The sequence below is a fragment of the Amphibalanus amphitrite genome, unplaced genomic scaffold (genome assembly GCF_019059575.1).
Source record: "Amphibalanus amphitrite isolate SeventyFive unplaced genomic scaffold, NRLGWU_Aamphi_draft 000048F_arrow, whole genome shotgun sequence".
NCBI classification, from domain to species: domain Eukaryota; kingdom Metazoa; phylum Arthropoda; class Thecostraca; order Balanomorpha; family Balanidae; genus Amphibalanus; species Amphibalanus amphitrite.
In genome coordinates this window covers 637,093-655,574 of record NW_024881544.1, presented here as the reverse complement: position 1 = coordinate 655,574, position 18,482 = coordinate 637,093, and the positions used below count along the sequence as shown (strand labels likewise).

Below are 18,482 nucleotides of genomic sequence, written 5' to 3'. Positions count from 1 at the left end.
TCGTTTTATCGCTATCGCTGTTAATGTTTTGAAAAATTTAATTTTATCGTTTATCGTTTAACGTTATCGCAAACCTGTCTTATCGTTTTATCGTTATCGCAGGTCCGAAAATTAGTTATCGCGGAAAGCACTGTGCAATAGGAGCGTAATTAAATTATCAGAAAGTCCCGCAATAAAGAGAGGTAGGTAACAATAACAGGAGCGATAAAATTGGAGACATGGGTGCGTACTTAGGAAGGTAATTCGAAATAATTAGGAAAACGTAAGCATAAAATGAACGGTGGTGTTAGGCGCACCCAATATTCTTGTACATAGGCGCACCAAAACAAATAGCCATTCCTCACCACGGTCAACAAACTTGAACTCTGCGGAAAACCCGCGGTGTTTCTCTGGGTTTCTCTCGGAGACAAATTCCAGCGCCAGGCGGCGAGAGGCGCTGAACCACGAGCGGCCCACGCTGCTGGTGTGGCACACAGTGACGTCACCGGACCGACGGTATGACGTCACTGGTGGAAAATGGTCGCCGCCGTCGGGCCAGTGGAGGAACAGCGAGAGACAGCCCATTGACCCGGGCCTGGCAGAGAAATGGACGAAACAGCTGGTCACCATGAGAAACTGGGAGTTACATAAGGCGGCGCTATAGGGACAAAATAGCAGGAGGAAGAGGCCACTGCCGCTTTTTTAATACGGAAACTGTTAACTACCCTACCTACCTACCCCCTGCTTTCACAAATCACACCTTTTAAATATCCAGAGTCGTCGTTTTAAGTTTTTGTAATCAAAATGAACATCATATTTTGAGTGGATGGTAGATAACGTTCGTGGATGGATAGCTATGAGCTGGATTAACGCGTTGTTATGACAAAAATTTAATGTTTGCACAAAATCTGTCACTTTAAATTACGCAATTTGAATTTCAAATTCAAACTGATAGCCATTATTGCTGCTCTACACCCACGTACTGACAGCAAAACTACATCAAACCACATAAGACGTTTCCACTCTCCCACATGGCACCCCGAAACGACTACTGCGGGAGGGAAATGAATACAACGGGATAGAAACGCAATAAGATCACAGAATGTGACGGAGGCCCTGTGGTTTGTGCGGTCACCGTCATAGAGATCTTATATACATATATCTTATATCTTATATATAGAGAATAGAGATCTTGTATATAAGATCTCTATGGTCACCGTACCCGGACGGTGACGGCTCCAGGTCCAGATCTGTGACGGTCAGCTTCACAAGGTGGTTCGGTGGTGCCACCAACACGTGCCGTTCGCACAGAGCGCGGTCCGCGAACGGCGCCGGGTAGCCGCGACTGGAGACCTGACCCCGACCCTCCGGCACTGAGGAACCGTTCAGCACCGCCAGCGTGCAGCCTGGAACGTAGCACATCGAACGTAATGTCATTATGGTCCGAGATCCTCGTGCCGAGAATTAGGCGTTCTAATGCCCCCCTTTCACCCAGCTCCTGAGTTATGTAACGCCAAGACGCGGCACAAGCAGTAAGCGACGTTCGGGAGGTCGTCAAAAATAAAAAGTACATTGATAACTTTTAAGTTTACGTCAAATATTGAGGAGCAAAGTTCATTGAAGGCCAGACTTGTCCATTTTCTAACGTTTTTACGTTTGCATTTTTCATTTTTAACGTTAACATGTTCTTCCCCACGGAAAAACAAACCTGGTGACTTAGTGAAGTGACCTTGAATGACCGAGGTGCGGTATTTTCAGCATGAGCAGAAAAGGACGTGCCCTGAGCTAAGCGTCCAGCGACTCAACGTCGTTGACAAGCTACTGGGCACTGAGCTCCTTTCGCCTTTCGCTTTCTTTTTATTTTGTAGGATGGGGCTCTTTCGGTCCAACAAGACCGTTTCAGAGCCGAAAGGATTATGATGATGGGGGAGGAAAGACAGGGTGGGTGGCCAACCTGGTGCGCCACCGAGGCTGCTGAGCCTGTCTCAATGGAAAGACAGCCCAGCCTTTACTAAAGGTCACCCCACCGCAAGTTGGTCTGCCCTGAGAAGCTGCCCACGTCGGATGAACGTGACCGTTCGGTCCAGATTAGGGGTTGGAGGCGCGGCGGAGAAGGATTTGATTGTCCAGAGGGTGGAAAAGACGGAACGGTGTTCGGTTTTTCGCTGCGAGAATTCACATATCTCGCCCGAGACGAATGTGCTCCCATCAAACGGCCCGAAGTTCAAATAGGCTAACAGTTTTTCACGGTTACGACCGCACTGACCTTCAAATGGCCCCCTCCCCGTCACCAACAAAGAACACCAGGTTAATAACCCAGCACAAACCAATGGGAACAGAGCACCTTCAGTGTTCTAGAGCGTCCTTCAGTTTCTTTCAGTGACAAAGGCGCGAGAACATTAGTTCAGGCTTACGTGACGGAGCGACCAATATTAATTAAAATCAACGCTTATTGTAAAAGTCAATGCATCACACCAAGAGGCCGCATGCTGGACTACGGAGATAGCATGCAGCCTTCCACTGATCCTGAGTCATCACATGGATACGTTACCCCATTGGCTGGCAGTCCAGCTGTCTGGCAGGGAAACCGTCTGCGTCGCCTGCGCGTCCACGAAGCACATCCAGACCAGCACCTGTAAAAGGTACCATATGTAAAGTTCACAAGATACCTACGTACAAACTGTGATTACTGACGGCCGTTTTCCACCGTTACACGCAATAACTTCACTGGCATTCTTTTTTTGTGTAGTGGAAAGTGGCTAGAAGTTTTAGATACAAATCACCGATACAACTAAAATTAGGTTTGCTGTTAGGTAAAGAAGTAGCTTTGAGACAATAATAAGTGGATCCCTCCAGCCTAAGATTGAAGTATCAATATGTGAGCTTCCTTGTGCTAAAAATAGACACCGTTCTTCTTGAGACATCTGCAGGGTTCGTGTGGGCCGAATCTGCATACATCCTGTATGGCAGCGACAGCGATGGACCATCACGCAGGTCACATGTGTATAGCATACCCAAGGAGCGCGCTATCGCTTCAATTATAGGCATGCACATATTCCGGTGGGCTATTTCTGAAAGCCTTTGGTGCAGGCCGAGGTAATGTGCACAGTGAACTTGTGCAGGTCATGCAGTTCGTGATTCCGTGCCGGCAGCATCAGAATGCTGTGCACATATGGTTGCTCGATGTCCAAGGTCTCTGGTGTCAGACGAATATGCACGTAAGGCACGAGTCCACGACCAACGTCATAGAGGATATCCGGTTGCTGATTATGTAAGGACATATGTGTGTTAAGAGGTTATCGGTAGAGCCAACAAATAGCTAAATAAAAGTATTTTCATTTAGTTATTTGTCGGCTCCACCGATAACCTCATAACACAAAAGTACAGCCGATGTAGCTGCACTTCCCAGTCGTCCGGTGACCAGCTGAACAATGAGCAGTTGGTGGTCCAACGGTCCAACACATACGAACAGCTGTTTATCGACTGACCACGTATGTAACAAGGGCTGATTAGGTGATTATCGATCTACCGGCTTCATTCACAGCAACGGTGCAACAGCTACCTACATAGGTATGGTGACATGATTGATCGACCGACCACACTGCGCGCCCCTTCTATGCATGAAGTAGGATAATCACGGTAAGGTCATCATTTTTACAGTCCTATTTGTGCCATCTCGTACTTCTAAGCGCAAGCTGCAAAACATTTCGCAACAAATGCATCAAAGGCATAAACTGCAATCTGATTGTAAGCTTTGACTTCCAACGGGACCTGTTCACTCGTTCCGCTCGTGCCCGGGCGGCTGAAGCCCACTGAGGCCGAGACTGGTCCACGGTTGTGTGTGCTCCGCCGTTTCACCCGTCTGGCGAGGCCTCCGGTCGAGTTGACTACAGCGTCTGCTGGTGGCTACCGCCGTCCCCACCTGCCGCAGTTGTGAGCCGGCAGCCGCGCGGGTCTCACTGTGTCAGCAGCGCGGCGCGTGATCAGGAGCGGGCCGAGGGGCACTGTGGCCTAACTGTGGCAGAGGCTGTGCATTGTGGCAGCAACAGGAACACTGTGACTGAGCTGTGACAGCAGGTGTGGGACACTACGATAGCCGTGGCTGCGATCAGAATGCTGTGACAAAGCTGTGGCAGCGACAGGATGACTGTGACGAAACTGTGACAGTGCCAGGCATCCTGTGGACTGTGGCTGCGACCGGGACACTGTGAACTGTGGCTACGGCAGGCGTACCGTGACTGACTTGCGGTGGCAGGAGACGGTTCTTTGTCGACAAACGTCAAACACATTCTGACACGGTAAGTGGTGCTGGCGGTCGGTGAAACGGCACATTTCGGAGTGATGGGATTGGAGTCGGTTGGATGGTAATGGTTTGTAACGATAATGGTCTGTAGTTTGTTGGCCTGGATAAGTTGCGCATAGGTCACTAGAATGCGATAAGGAATTAATTGTGTACGTGTTTCATGTTTGTGCAACGTGCATAATACATAGGTATCGTGCCTTTATAGGATTAAGAATACATAAAAAGCCATGTTACAAAATGCTTGTGGCATGTCAATTTGGTTTCCGAAATAAGTGGCAAGGGAGTATTCCGAGGCATAAAAAGTATTAACATAAATGGTATTATTATTAGGAGAGAGCACGGTACCCAGTGACCATATGACATATACATACACTTGTATGACGTATAGGTACAATACCATATTACGCATGTATCATTGTATATGTTAGCTGTTATTATGTTGTTACATATTCATGCTCTTTTTGTTCGGATTCTACCGGTAGAATCCCCTATCTAAATGTTCACTTGAACGTCTTGGACATATACGTTTAAATGCAAGGTTCTGATAAAGACAAGGCACCCCTTCCTAGGTTACGTAACCAGCATATGAATGCCAGGGGTCGGCTAAGGGGTACAATATCACATCGAAACGAAACAATTTTGTTGCGTTTTGCGATTAACATCCATATTTTTTGGGGGTCACGCCGGTGGAAGACCCTGCGTTTGCAAATGTATTTTTGTTGTTGTTGTTGTTGTTGTTGTTGTTGTTGTTGTTGTTGTTGTTGTTGTTGTTGTTGTTGTTGTTGTTGTTGTTGTTGTTGCAACTCTTGGTTGCGACGTTGAGCTAATATTGCGATGGCGCTTGGTTTTTACTTAAGACTCTATGGCCTTCAGCGGTCTACCTCGGCCAACAGAAACACGACATTCACTGCAGGTTTCCGGAACTTCAGTCGTCTCGCAACTATGTAGGTCAGATACCATGGAGGAGTTTCTGCCCAATGCCCATCCCTTCCCACCGAGCCTCTCCAGCAAAAGACAAAGAGTGTAGTGCGCAGGTGTAGTGCGCTGAGGCGCAGGTCTTTACACCACCCATGACGCTCAATGTATGCCGAACGACACCACACATAGTCGTAAAGCCGTCCTAAAATCTGTTAGCGGTAAATATTATCCATCAACTATGACACAGACATTTCTAAGGACGATTTAATTTAGGCGCCTTTCTTGCATGATTAAGTTTTATTTGCACTTCTGTGACTTTTTTTTACTGTGAAGAACAATGTTATATTCACTTTTTAACCCGCGCCCTGATGGGGTCTGCCGAGCAGCGCAGTCTGATGGGGGGGGGGGGGCATTTTGGCTCCCCTACCTAAGATCTCGAGAACCACGCAACATAGCGACAAGCGACAAACGGCGTTGGATAGCCCCAACAGGGAACTACCTTGTGACCCGATTTCATTGACCCCAGTCCAACCGATGACGTCACAGGTCAGGTCAAAGGTCGAATTTTCACCGTTTACAGGCATTTCAAGAAATGCGTTGTAAAATCGAATAAAATGCATTTCATTGAAAAACATCGATGGGGACATGTTCGTCATACACATATTTTGCTATTTGAGGTCACTGATACCAGGTCAGGTCACCGAGGTCAGGTCACTGAGGGTCACAATATAAAAAAAATATCATGTGATGCAAGTTGTATGGTCCATTTTCTATGCCAAATGCGATTATGTGGGACAGGCACTATAGGCAGCCCTTGGGGTCAGATGAGATTATGTTTTGGTGAAGGTCAGGTCAAGGTCAGGTCAAGGTCAGGTCAAGGTCAGGTCAAATTAGGTCAAATTTCAAAGTTGATATTTTTGCATAAAATGGGTATCGATTCGATGCAGCTCGTCACGGGGAGTTCAATGGTGGTGACTGGTGGATGATTCTGCTGCCCCTCTGCAGATGGAGGGAGCGCCGTCCTTCAGCGTGGTCGACTACTGCGTGTTTGGCGGCACGCTGCTGCTCTCGCTGCTCATTGGCGTCTACTACGCCTGCCGCGGCCAGCACTCCAATGACGAGATGCTGCTCGGAGGCCGCAACCTGCGCGTGCTGCCCGTCTCCATATCGGTCATGGTCTCCTTCCTCTCCGCCATACTCATTCTCGGTTAGTGAGGCTCCTTTGAAATTACCAGACATCAGGGAGGAAGCCACCATCAACAGATTGAAGCCAATAGTCTCCGGCATGGGCCATGAGATGCCATTTGATGTGGAGCAGTCTATGCATCCGCCATTTCATTTCTTTTCTCCGCCTTTGTACAAAGCGCAATTACGCATTATTAATTTGACAAATGAATGATTGCGCCCCCCCCCCCGCCCTTTTCAGGTGTTCCTGCCGAGATGTTCATGAACGGAGCTGAGCTTTGGCTCAACTTTATAACGTCTATTGTGACTGTACCGATAGTCGCATTTCTATACGTTCCTATTTTCTATGCCTGTAAGCTTACATCAGTGTACGAGTACATCCAAGAAAGGTAAGTGAAGTGTTGGGCATATGTTGCACGGATGTAACGCAATGGGTGCATTACTTAGTTACACCGAATGCATAACATATTCGTACCTTACTAGGTACAATCTAAAACTTTGCTCGAATTTCGATGGCTCCTTGGTCCTTGCAGTAGGTTTTGAATACCAAAAAGCTATCTACCTTTATCTTTTTTTGTCGTGGATTATATGGAAACTGGAGTTCATCGTATCCATTGTATTACCTTCAAGCACAATTGAAGTTTTTATGCTCATTCATACATATACATAAACTGTTGTCTGTTACGCTCATGCATGCCATCGATACGATGCCTATTACGCCCACCTTGTTTGCAGGTTCGCCAGCCCGGCCCTGCACGGTGTCGTGGTGGCCAGCTCGCTGATACAGATCACCTTCTACATGGCTCTGGCTCTGTACGCGCCGGCGCTGGCCCTCAGCTCGACCACGCCGCTCACACTCGAGATGAGCATCATCGGAACGGCCGCCGTCGGCACCGCCTACACCGCCTTCGTAAGGGAGCCTTACCGTGTGAACCTTACACTATACGGCCGCCGTCGGCACCGCCTACACCGCCTTCGTAAGGAAACCCTATACCCACCGAGTGAGCCTTTTAGTTTTAACCTTCATATACGGCCGCCGTCGGCACCGCCTACACCACTTTCGTAAGGGAACCCTACCCACCGAGTGAGCCTTTTAATCTTCATATACGGCCGCCGTCGGCACCGCCTACACCGCTTTCGTAACGGAACCCTATACCCACCGAGTGAGCCTTTTAATCTTCATATATGGCCGCCGTCGGCACCGCCTACACCGCTTTCGTAACGGAACCTTACCCACCGAGTGAGCCTTTTAATCTTCATATACGGCCGCCGTCGGCACCGCCTACACCGCTTTCGTAACGGAACCTTACCCTGTGTAAAATGGCACCGCGACTACACCGCCTTCGTAAGGAAGCCTCGCCGTGTGTAAAATGGCACCGCGTACTTACACCGCCTTACGTGAAGCATGGTTAACGGCCGAGTCATTCGTAGAGTCGGCCGAGTCGACTGAGTCACGGTGGCGGATTTGTTGATCCATTTATTTGGCCCTGTAATGTAACCACCCACATACCAGAAATACAAATTTAAAGTGCTTATACACCTGCATGTGTCTTTGTTTTATGTCAGTCCCATTGCGTGAGCTGCAGTTCCGTAACGATTAAAACTGTGAAGATTATTTTTCTTTATAAAAAATGAGGTAGTGTGCACTGTGCACTCATTGTTTCGCACAAGTTTCGAAAAAAGGTTCGTCAAGCGGTCTACATATTACTGTCTACCACATGACTATAACCACGTCGGTTTTCTGCAGCTCAAAACGGCGCCGTTACAGACAAAGGCTCGTTGTGCAATGTATTCCATAGATCCCTCCGTTTTCAAACAGATTAGAATGTTATCAAGTTTAACGAGATTATGGTTCCCATGGAAAAAGGTCCATAAAACTGACTGGAAACACCGTGCCGTTATTTTTCAGGGCGGTATGAAGGCCGTGGTGTGGGCCGACGTCCTTCAGGCAGCCATCATGGCCGCCGGAATGGTCGCCATCATCGTCCAGGGAGCCATCAACGTCGGAGGCTTCGGTAACATTTTCACCATCAGCGCAAAGCAAGACAGGCTGAATATTTTCAACTTCAACTTTGACTTATGGGAAAGGTGAAAAGACAAATGGTAATACCATATACGCTTCATTAATTTGTCGAAATACTAGCCAACTAGGCATAGGGTAGAACAAATGCATTCACAAACATGAAGACATGACGCAAAAATAAATACTAGTAGGTAACGCTCGGGCACATACATTGGTAAGCGCCCGTACGCGCTTTTTATAAAAAAAAGGTAGAGAGTTTCTGAAATACGGAACTGGAAAATTAGAAAGGTTTTAAATAAAAAAAAAACAGTCTATCAGGCTTAGATGAAAAGTGTTAACTAGGTATATACTTGGTTTTCAACGAAATCGGGTAGCGGTAAGCGTGACTAATGCTATAAAAATGCCCTGGGAATTAAAATGAATGATTGGCCCTGGGAGTTAAATATGTAGGTACTTGGATATTGTAGTACCTATTACATTACCAACTCTACGAAAAAAAAGCGGATCAAACTCACTCGACTAGATATTGTAGCATTGAGATCAGAGATGCATTTTCTATATTCTGTAATGTTGTTCGCTAACCGAGGAATGATAACTGAGCTTTGTGATTGCAGGCATAATTTCTGGAATCTCTTCTTTGGCTCGATATTTGCGGGCGTGGGGATGTCGGGAGTCTCACAGCCCGCGGTTCAGCGGTACAACAGTCTGCCCAGCCTGACAGCAGCAAAACAGTGAGTCATATCGTCCATACCTCCGACATAACTGCCTCAGTGCTCCGGCAAGCCTGAGATCTTAATAATGTGGCATCGTTTGCTTCGTCTGATGTAGAGGACAGCGCATGCGCATCAAAGCAGTCCATAATAATCTCAGAGCGGCTCAGGACCAGCAAGGACGCTTTCTTCCGGCTGCCACTTAATTGATTGTTACCTTTACAGATGCTGCCTTCTGTTGGCTCCCGGTTACATGCTCTTCGGGACTCTGGCCTGCCTCTGTGGACTGGCCATATTTGCTAACTACGCCGATTGCAACCCACTAGAGCAGGGGCTGATCCAGAGAAAGGACCAGGTGAATGGAGCTTTAAAGAAAAAATAAAACGTTAGCTAGAGTATCACATACAGGGTGTCCGGAAATTATTTGCCCCTTGTTCATTCAGCTATAATCCCACCGTGCACTTTAAGAACTGTTGAAAATTTGCTATGACCGTGCCTCAGGCTATCCACAGATGTCCGTTAGTCATATGACTTAACCTGGTCACCTGACCTTGATACCTGTGAGGCGCCAGGGGCCAGTGTTTCGCAGGCGTAACTTGCATCTGAACGTGATGTCTACTATGACGAAAGAAACTTTTTGACAAAACGTCATCGCGCTGAAGTTATGGTGAAGACTGGAATGAAGTAGAAAGTCAAATCGAATCCTCTGTCCTAATCCCAATCGAAAGCCTATAAGGAATCATGAAGGAGAAGCTCATCAAGATTGTACCAGCTCCCACAGAAAACGGACTTTAGGGAAACCTGTGAAAGGTGTGGCTGAACATCAGCGCGGATACTCTGGACATCTTGATCTAAGGAATGCCATGGTGGATGAGAGAATGGGTAGGACAGGGCAGGGGATATATCGGTAAATAAACCATGACCCGGGGGCTCTTTGCTTATTAATTATTGCGGCCAGCTGATGGAGGGGCAAATAATTTCCGGGCACCCTGTGTGTATACGGTCTCAAAACGCTTGAAGTTGGTGTTCGCTTTACCCTTGATAAGTGATTTAGGTAAAATTCCAAAATAATTCCCAATCGATAAATATGCGAAACAATGCGCTCTTCGCTGATGAAATGTGTTTTGTTCTCGTTTGCAGCTGGTGCCGTATTTCGTGTTGGACCAGATGTCCTACCTCACCGGCCTACCGGGACTGTTTGTGGCCTGCATCATGTCGGGAGCTCTCAGCACCGTGTCTTCTGGTCTGAACGCGCTGGCTGCGGTCACCTGGAAGGACTTTGTCGGAAACATCCCGCTCTTTATGAAAATGTCGGCCGAAAAGCAGTCGTGGGCCCTCAGAATCATCAGTAAGGGAAAAAGATGTTAAGATGTTGGCTGGCAACAGTCACCACAGGTACTCATATGCGGTAGGTTTGCTCATTGCTGGACTGAGCTGTCAGTCGTCGCGAGACTAATACGGTCTTGTGTGGCAGGTCTGCTGCAGCGCAGGATAAACACGGTCTTGGGTGGCAGGTCTGCTGCAGTGCAAGACAAACACAGTGTTGTGTGGCAGGTTTGTACCGCGGAATTGACACCGTGCTGTGTGGCACTGTGTCAGTACCGCGGGACTGACACAGTGTTGTGTGGCAGGTATGCTGTACCGCGGGACTGACACGGTCTTGTGTGGCAGGTTTGTGCAGCACTGACACAGTGTTGTGTGGCAGGTTTGTGCAGGACTGACACGGTCTTGTGTGGCAGGTTTGTGCAAGACTGACACGGTCTTGTGTGGCAGGTTTGCTTTACCGCGGAATTGACACAGTCTTGTGTGGCACGCATGCTGTATCGCGGAATTGACACAGTCTTGTGTGGCAGGCTGCTGTACCGCGGGGCTGACACAGTGTTGTGTGGCAGGTTGCTGTTGTACGGCGGGACTGACACAGTGTTGTGTGGCAGGTTGCTGTTGTACGGCGGGACTGACACAGTGTTGTGTGGCAGGTTGCTGTTGTACGGCGGGACTGACACAGTGTTGTGTGGCAGGTTGCTGTACGGCGGGACTGACACAGTGTTGTGTGGCAGGTTGCTGTACGGCGGGACTGACACAGTGTTGTGTGGCAGGTCTGCTGCAGTGCAGGACTGACACAGTGTTGTGTGGCAGGTCTGTTGTACCGCGGGACTGACACAGTGTTGTGTGGCAGGCTGCTGTACCGCGGGACTGACACAGTGTTGTGTGGCAGGTCTGCTACAGTACAGGACTGACACAGTGTTGTGTGGCAGGTTGCTGTACGGCGGGACTGACACAGTGTTGTGTGGCAGGTTGCTGTACCGCGGGACTGACACCGTGTTGTGTGGCAGGTCTGTTGTACCGCGGGACTGACACAGTGTTGTGTGGCAGGTCTGCTACAGTAGGTACAGGACTGACACAGTGTTGTATGGCAGGTCTGTTGTACCGCGGGACTGACACAGTGTTGTGTGCCAGGCATGCTGTACCGCGGGACTGACACAGTGTTGTGTGACAGGCATGCTGTACCGCGGAACTGACACAGTGTTGTGTGACAGGCATGCTGTACGGCGGGACTGACACAGTGTTGTGTGGCAGGTTTGTTGTACCGCGGAACTGACACAGTGTTGTGTGGCAGGCTGCTGTAACGGGGGCTGACACAGTGTTGTGTGGTAGGTTTGTACCGCGGGACTGACACAGTGTTGTGTGGCAGGCATGCTGTAACTCGGGACTGACACAGTGTTGTGTGGCAGGTTTGTACCGCGGGACTGACACAGTGTTGTGTGGCAGGTTGCTGTACCGCGGGACTGACAGTGTTGTGTGGCACGTTTGTACCGCGGGACTGACACAGTGTTGTGTGGCAGGTCTGTTGTACCGCGGGACTGACACAGTGTTGTGTGGCAGGTTTGTGCAGCACTGACACAGTGTTGTGTGACAGGTTGCTGTACCGCGGGACTGACACAGTGTTGTGTGGTAGGTTTGTACCGCGGGACTGACACAGTGTTGTGTGGCAGGTCTGCTGTACCGCGGGACTGACACAGCGTTGTGTGGCAGGTCTGGTTAGCGCGGAACTGACACAGTGTTGTGTGGCAGGTTTGTGCAGGACAAACACGGTGTTGTGTGGCAGGTCTGTTGTACCGCGGGACTGACACAATGTTGTGTGGCAGGCATGCTGTACGGCCTCGTCGCCGTGGGCCTCGCGTTCGTCGCCAGCAACCTCGGCGGCGTCCTGCAGGCTACCATGAGCATCACCAGCGCCTTCGGAGGACCCCTGCTCGGCGTCTTCACACTGGGCATCTTCGTCCCCTTCGCCAACGGCAAGGTGAGGTCGGTCGCCACGCCATAGCCACTACCCCGGCGGAACAATGATTCATACCACCAGACGAGCGATATGATAGACACAGTGTGCGTACCATGTGAGAAATTATCAAACTAATTCAATTTCTAGTTTAGTAGTTAGTTTTCAAATAAGTTAATAAAGAAGTGATACTGGTCTCAGATGACAGGTGTTCCGTCATTCAAAATATTAAAATATATTTACAAAACATCAAAATCGAGTGTCGCTCTAGATCGTTCCACGATTGGAAAACACCACCGTGTGAATGCCTGCTGTATCCGTCCCGACCCGTCCGACAGGGCACCCTGGCCGGGTTCGTGACGGCGCTGGCGTTCTGCATCTGGATGTCATTCGGCGCCTTCAGCAGCGGCGCCCAGCCGCCCCCGCTGCCCTCCTCCGTGGCCGGCTGCGGTACCAATCTGACGTCACTGGCCGCCGCGGTGACGTCATCCACCGCGGTGACGTCATCCACACCAGCGCCGACCGCGACCACGTCCAGCGCCCCGGAGACCGGTGACGACGCGCCAGGGTAGGCAGCAGTCAGCACGACTAATAGTTGTCTAGTCAGATGGTCATATGCACTAAGTAATATCTTCGGAATAAATATTTTGGGAGCAAGTGGGCATTTGTTATACCAGCTCTACACCATGGTGACCTGTACCCCCTCCCACCAGTGTCCTGGAGCAGTACATCTACACCGTGTCGTACCAGCTATACACCATGGTTGGACTTCTGATCTGTTTGCTGGTCGGCATCATCGGCAGCATATTTACCGGTTAGTGAGCCCACTCACTTAATGTCAGTCTATCCGGCACACTGCCACTGGAAGATATAATTAGATTACTGTTAGAGTGAAGAGTTTCTGATCACTTTACAGATTAGCAATTGCATTGAATGTTATGCAATCAACATCACCTTGTGGAAGTGCAGCCTTGACTTGATGAGTGCTTTTGAGAAATAAAATGAAAAAATAGGCGTACCTTTTGGCGAGACATGCGCGCTCGCCCGCAAAGATCCTTCCTCGCTGCCTCAATGTTGAGGGAGCGCCGCCCCCTCGGCTCTCAAGTTGGGGTGGGGGGGGGGACCGGCGCCCCGCTGCCCCCCCCCCTGTTCCCGGGTCTACGGTAACAGTTACCTACCTGCTTGTATTTTTGTTTTGGTTTCAGTGCAGACTAACTTTGGCATTTTAAAAAATCAAGCTGATAGGTCAAGATTTCATTTTAAAAAAGCATAGAAATGTTTCAGGGAGCAACGCGCCCTGTTGGGGGCCAATTTGGCCCCCCTAAGATCTCGAGAATCACGCAACCTAGCGACAAGCGGCAAACGGTGTTGGATAGCCCTATCAGGGAACTACCTTGTGACCCAATTTTATTGACCTAGGTCAAACTGATGACGTCACAGGTCAGGTCAAAGGTCGAATTTTCACCGTTTACAGGGATTTCAAAAAATGGGTTGTAAAATCGAGTAAAATGCATTTCATTGAAAATCATCGATGGAGAAATGTTCTTCAAACACATATTTTGCTATCTGAGGTCACTGATACCAGGTCAGGTCACAGAAGTCAGGTCACTGAGGTTCACAATATGAAAATATCATGTGATGCATGTATTATGGTCCATTTTATCTGTCAAATACGATTATGTGGGTCAGGCAGCCTTTGGGGTCAGTTTAGATTATGTTCTGGTGAAGGTCAGGTCAAGGTCAGGTCAAGGTTAGGACGAATTAGGTCAAATTTCAAAGTTGAAATTTTGCATAAAATGGGTATCGATTCGATGCAGCTCGTCACGGGGAGTTCAATGGTGGTCTTTGTTTTGCCCTACGTGGTCTAGAATCGCTAAAAAGTGAGTTCAAAAATTTGACGTCATCATTTTTGAATTTTTTTTCGCTATAACTTGGCCAAAAAACGAGATATCGATCTGAAATTTGGTATGTATATAGAAGAGCGCAGCGACTATCACATATAGTCCGTTTTTTTCAAAATTTGGATTTTTTATTTTTTTTAGTTTTTCAAAAAAAAAATATTTTTTTTGAATTTTTAGGGGTCAAAACCCCAAGTTTTTGAAAATCCAAGATAATAGTTTTGTAACGCCGCTTTTTGTCTACTAGACCATATGTAGAACTTTGAAATTGCTTGGTAACTGTAGATTTGGTGAGCGTTTCAAGATTGCATGTTTTTTGTTCATTTTTGCTCGAACATGACCTCAGTTTGACCTCAACAACTCCTGACCTAAGGTGACCTAAGACTTGAAATTCGGTGTGAAGGTGTCAAATTGATGCCCGGGAAGGTACTGAAAATTTGGCGGCGCTGCGCGTTGCCGTTTTCTTGCTATTCAGGAAAAACCACAGGGGGCCAAATTGCCCCCCCCCCCCAACGGGGCGAGGGTTAACAGAATAAACATTTTACAAAGAAATATTTCGGCAGAAATAAAGCGATTACATGACAAAAAGTCAAAAGACAAAAAGTCAAAAGACAAAAAGTCAAATGCCAAAAAGTCAAAAGAGAAAAAAGTCAAAAAGATAAAAGTCAAATGGCAAAAAGTCAAATCCACTAAAAGCCAAAAGACAAAAATTCAAAAGGCAAAAAGTCAAATAAGCAAAAGTCAAAAATGCAAAAAGTCAAAAGCAAAAAGTCAAAACCGCGAAAAGTCAAAAACATAAAAGTCAAATGGTAAAAAGTCAAATAAGCTTAAAGTCAAATGCAAAAAGTCAAAAAGGCTATAAGTCAAAAATATAAAATCAAATATCGGAAAGTCAAAAGCAGAAAGCCAAATGGACAAAAGTCAAAGACGCTTAATGTCAAAAGGATAAAAAGTCAAATACAAAAAGTCAAAAACCAAAAATAACAATTGCATAAGAGTCAACACAACAAAATAATAGTTTAAATGGCAGAAATCTGAAGAATGGTGGTTCAATGGCGAAAATGTGACTTCGAAATCATTTAGTAACTTTCGACGTGTCACATAGATTTCGACGTCGACGACGTCTCAGAGCCTTTGTCGTACGTATATCTACTTGGATCTGATTTCATACGAGATCCAGGAATACATTATATGAAAAACTTTGAGCTTTGTTAGCAAAAACGTAACCATTCCATGACCATTTACCCTTGATTAGGTCACTTGCCGTTGTGGGTAGTCTTCTTGCTCTCCCAAGGTTAAACGTTAGATGTCAGTGAATTGACTTTACTCAAAATTTTGCGATACGTCAAAAGGTCCGTCTTGGATGGATCAAGTTAAACGTCTGTTGCCCAAATTTCAGCCTCCTATCACCACCTGTTTTCGAGGAATCCGACTTAAAGCGCCCTTTTCCCCGCCAGGCCTACTACGTCCGGTCTGAATCAACCCTCGCATGGGGGGGGGGGGCCAGTTGCAGCTCCCATTAGTTTTTTTTTCTGAGATGGTTGCTAAACAGATCAGCAGAGCGCGACAATATTTTGCATTGCCTATAAGCGGCATCTTTGCGCAACTTAAAAATAAAAAAATAATTGAGGATTACGAATTGACAGATGTGGCATATAGGTAAGTGCATGTATGGCCTAAACTTTTTAAATTCATTTTAAAGAGATAAAAAAGAGATAAAAAAGAGATGGGGTAATTTTTGCGTTTTATCTCTTTTAAAATGAATTCAAAAAGTTTAGGCCATACATGCACTTATAAAAAAATAATTGACGGTCATGTCAGGTCACAGAGCTATGACGTTATAAGAGGTACACCGTACAGCCTCAGGCCAGAAGTGCGTAAAATCGCAGATTATCGCGTGTTATTGGGAAATATCAACCACAACAAAGATTTTGCGGGCTATTTCGGAGCACGAGTGACCTTATCAAGGTAAAAGGAAGTCAGGGGCAAGTCAGGGGAAGGTCATTGACCTTTTTTTGCCTCTGGTGACCGGTCGTGACCTCGACTATAATGGGGTGCATAGGTGTCCTAACTTCAGCTTTGTCTTTTATTCAGAACGTCTAAGAGTGTATATGAAGCATTGTGATGCAAAGCATGAAATGGATTGATTACATCAGTTTCAAACAGGTATCTATTAGGTCGTTCAATAAGTACCTAACAGTCAATGGTTATATTATGCTGCGTACCCTTATATGGAAAATCCTTAAAAAAATGGAAGGCTTCCAAAAATGGAAGAATTGACCACAGTTTTCCCCGATTGATCTGACCTTTGAGTGGTATTAATCGATCAACAATTAACAATTGCATGATGCATACGTTGAAGGAGTAATGTCTTCATATTAATGTGTTTAAATTAATTTTCTGAAAAACACGTTTTTTTGCCATTTTTGCCATTTGACTCTCTTTGGACTTTTTACTTTTGACTTCAAACATTTTGACTTTTATCCATTTTGACTTTTTATATTTTGACTTTTATCTGTTTTGACTTTTCCGCATTTGACTTTTTGCTTTTGACTTTTATCCGTTTTGACTTTTTCACGTTTGACTTTTCTCCTTTTTGACTTTTTGCCATTTTGACTTTTTGCTCTTTTGACTTTTTAGTTTTGACTTTTTGACGTTTTGACTTTTACACATTTTGACTTTCATCCATTTGACTTTAATCCCTTTTGACTTTTCGCATTTGACTTTTTGTCTGTTGACTTTTTGTCTTTTGACTTTTTGTCCTTTGACTTTTTGTCCGGTTACCAAATAAAGCACCTGACGAGAAACAAAGAAAAAATACGATTCAATCCACGACTGGTTCCTTTTACAGGATGCAGCCGACATCATCATTTCAAGAAGTCGCTGGTTAATCCAACGGCCTTCAGACTTCTGAACCGGTTCAACCGTCATCAGGACTCGTTCGATCTGAAGAGCGGCGTCCACAACACCGGCTACACAAACGATGAGAAGGAGGCTGAGAGTAACTATCAGCTGGCGACGTACAGAAGCGGACTGGAGCACACGGAGGGGCACTAAAGGACGCCACTCGCTGTGTACACCGATACCCAATGCTATGCTTTATTGTCATGGCATTGCTGAATTACTCGTTTGAGCAGTTATCATAGTACGATTGACGCTTTTACTTTTTGACATATTTGGGGAGTACGTATAAATGAATCCGACATTTTATGTACGTACAAATGTGGTAGTGAAAAGTGATGTTCCATGTTGTGTTTATACTACGTACTTTTGTGGACGTTTTTATAATGAAGAGGTAAGATGCAAATAATGATGCATTTGTTAGGTATTATAGTAAATAAGAACTAGCAATTGAACGTATGTATGAGATAATAGTTATAAGATTAGCTGTTATCGTTATCCCTTATTGCGAATATAGGTGCATGCAAATACCACATTGGATGACAAATAGTTATTCAACCAAGGTCTCTATTGTTCTCACGTTAAAGGGACAGTATCATCGAAAAAAATCAATGTATGGAGCTGATTTTTTTTACTAGCATTTCTTATTTTTCTGAATCAGAAAAACATAGTTTGAGGACCGAACTCGGTGAAAAATATTTTTTCATGAGCGAGTCATTTTCATGAGCGAACCACCACTACAAGCATGGCCGCCACTTTGGAAGCCTGCGAAATTACTACAGAACTGGCGCAGATAATACATTATTGACGCTACGCTTACGCGGCCGCTCTTCTGATTGAGTTGTCGTTGAGATCGAGACTGATCAGATGACGTCATACATATACGTCATACATTGGAGGGAGATTGTGATTCAAGCTGGAGGAATTCCTTTGTTGAGCCGCTAGAATCCGAAGGAAACAGCGGAAATTGCCTACGACTATTTAATTAATTTAACGATGATGAATAAGTGCGAAAAACGTTTTGGCTTTATAAAATTTGATGAAATGACCAGGGTAAAAGTTTTATTACTGGCGGTCAATTCAAAACGGCGCAAACATTTAAACAGTGAAGATAGTGAAGCACGATTCAAAGTGTAGTACACCTTTCGTACTTTGAGCGGCGATAGCGGGATAACGGTGTGGAGCTTCGAGGATCGGTCTTCAGTTCCCGTACCAGAAAGGTGGGGCCTATGCAATGTCAAATTTCATCAAAATGGTGATACTGTCCAGTCCGGGGGAAAGTGCCGGT

At 46.4% G+C, this 18,482-nt stretch overlaps 1 protein-coding gene across 1 annotated transcript; it reads left to right on the top strand.

Moving 5' to 3' along the window:
* The first annotated feature begins 3,832 nt into the window (after positions 1-3,832).
* Positions 3,833-17,807, top strand: LOC122377641 (sodium-coupled monocarboxylate transporter 1-like). The gene is made up of 12 exons (XM_043357909.1): positions 3,833-4,277; positions 6,206-6,407; positions 6,627-6,774; positions 7,121-7,295; positions 8,295-8,473; positions 9,023-9,139; positions 9,344-9,473; positions 10,259-10,466; positions 12,265-12,419; positions 12,734-12,963; positions 13,109-13,209; positions 17,145-17,807. Exons 2-12 carry the CDS (start codon positions 6,206-6,208, stop codon positions 17,348-17,350), a joined length of 1,851 nt encoding a protein of 616 aa, XP_043213844.1. The 5' UTR covers positions 3,833-4,277; the 3' UTR covers positions 17,351-17,807.
* Positions 17,808-18,482: the final 675 nt, after the last annotated feature.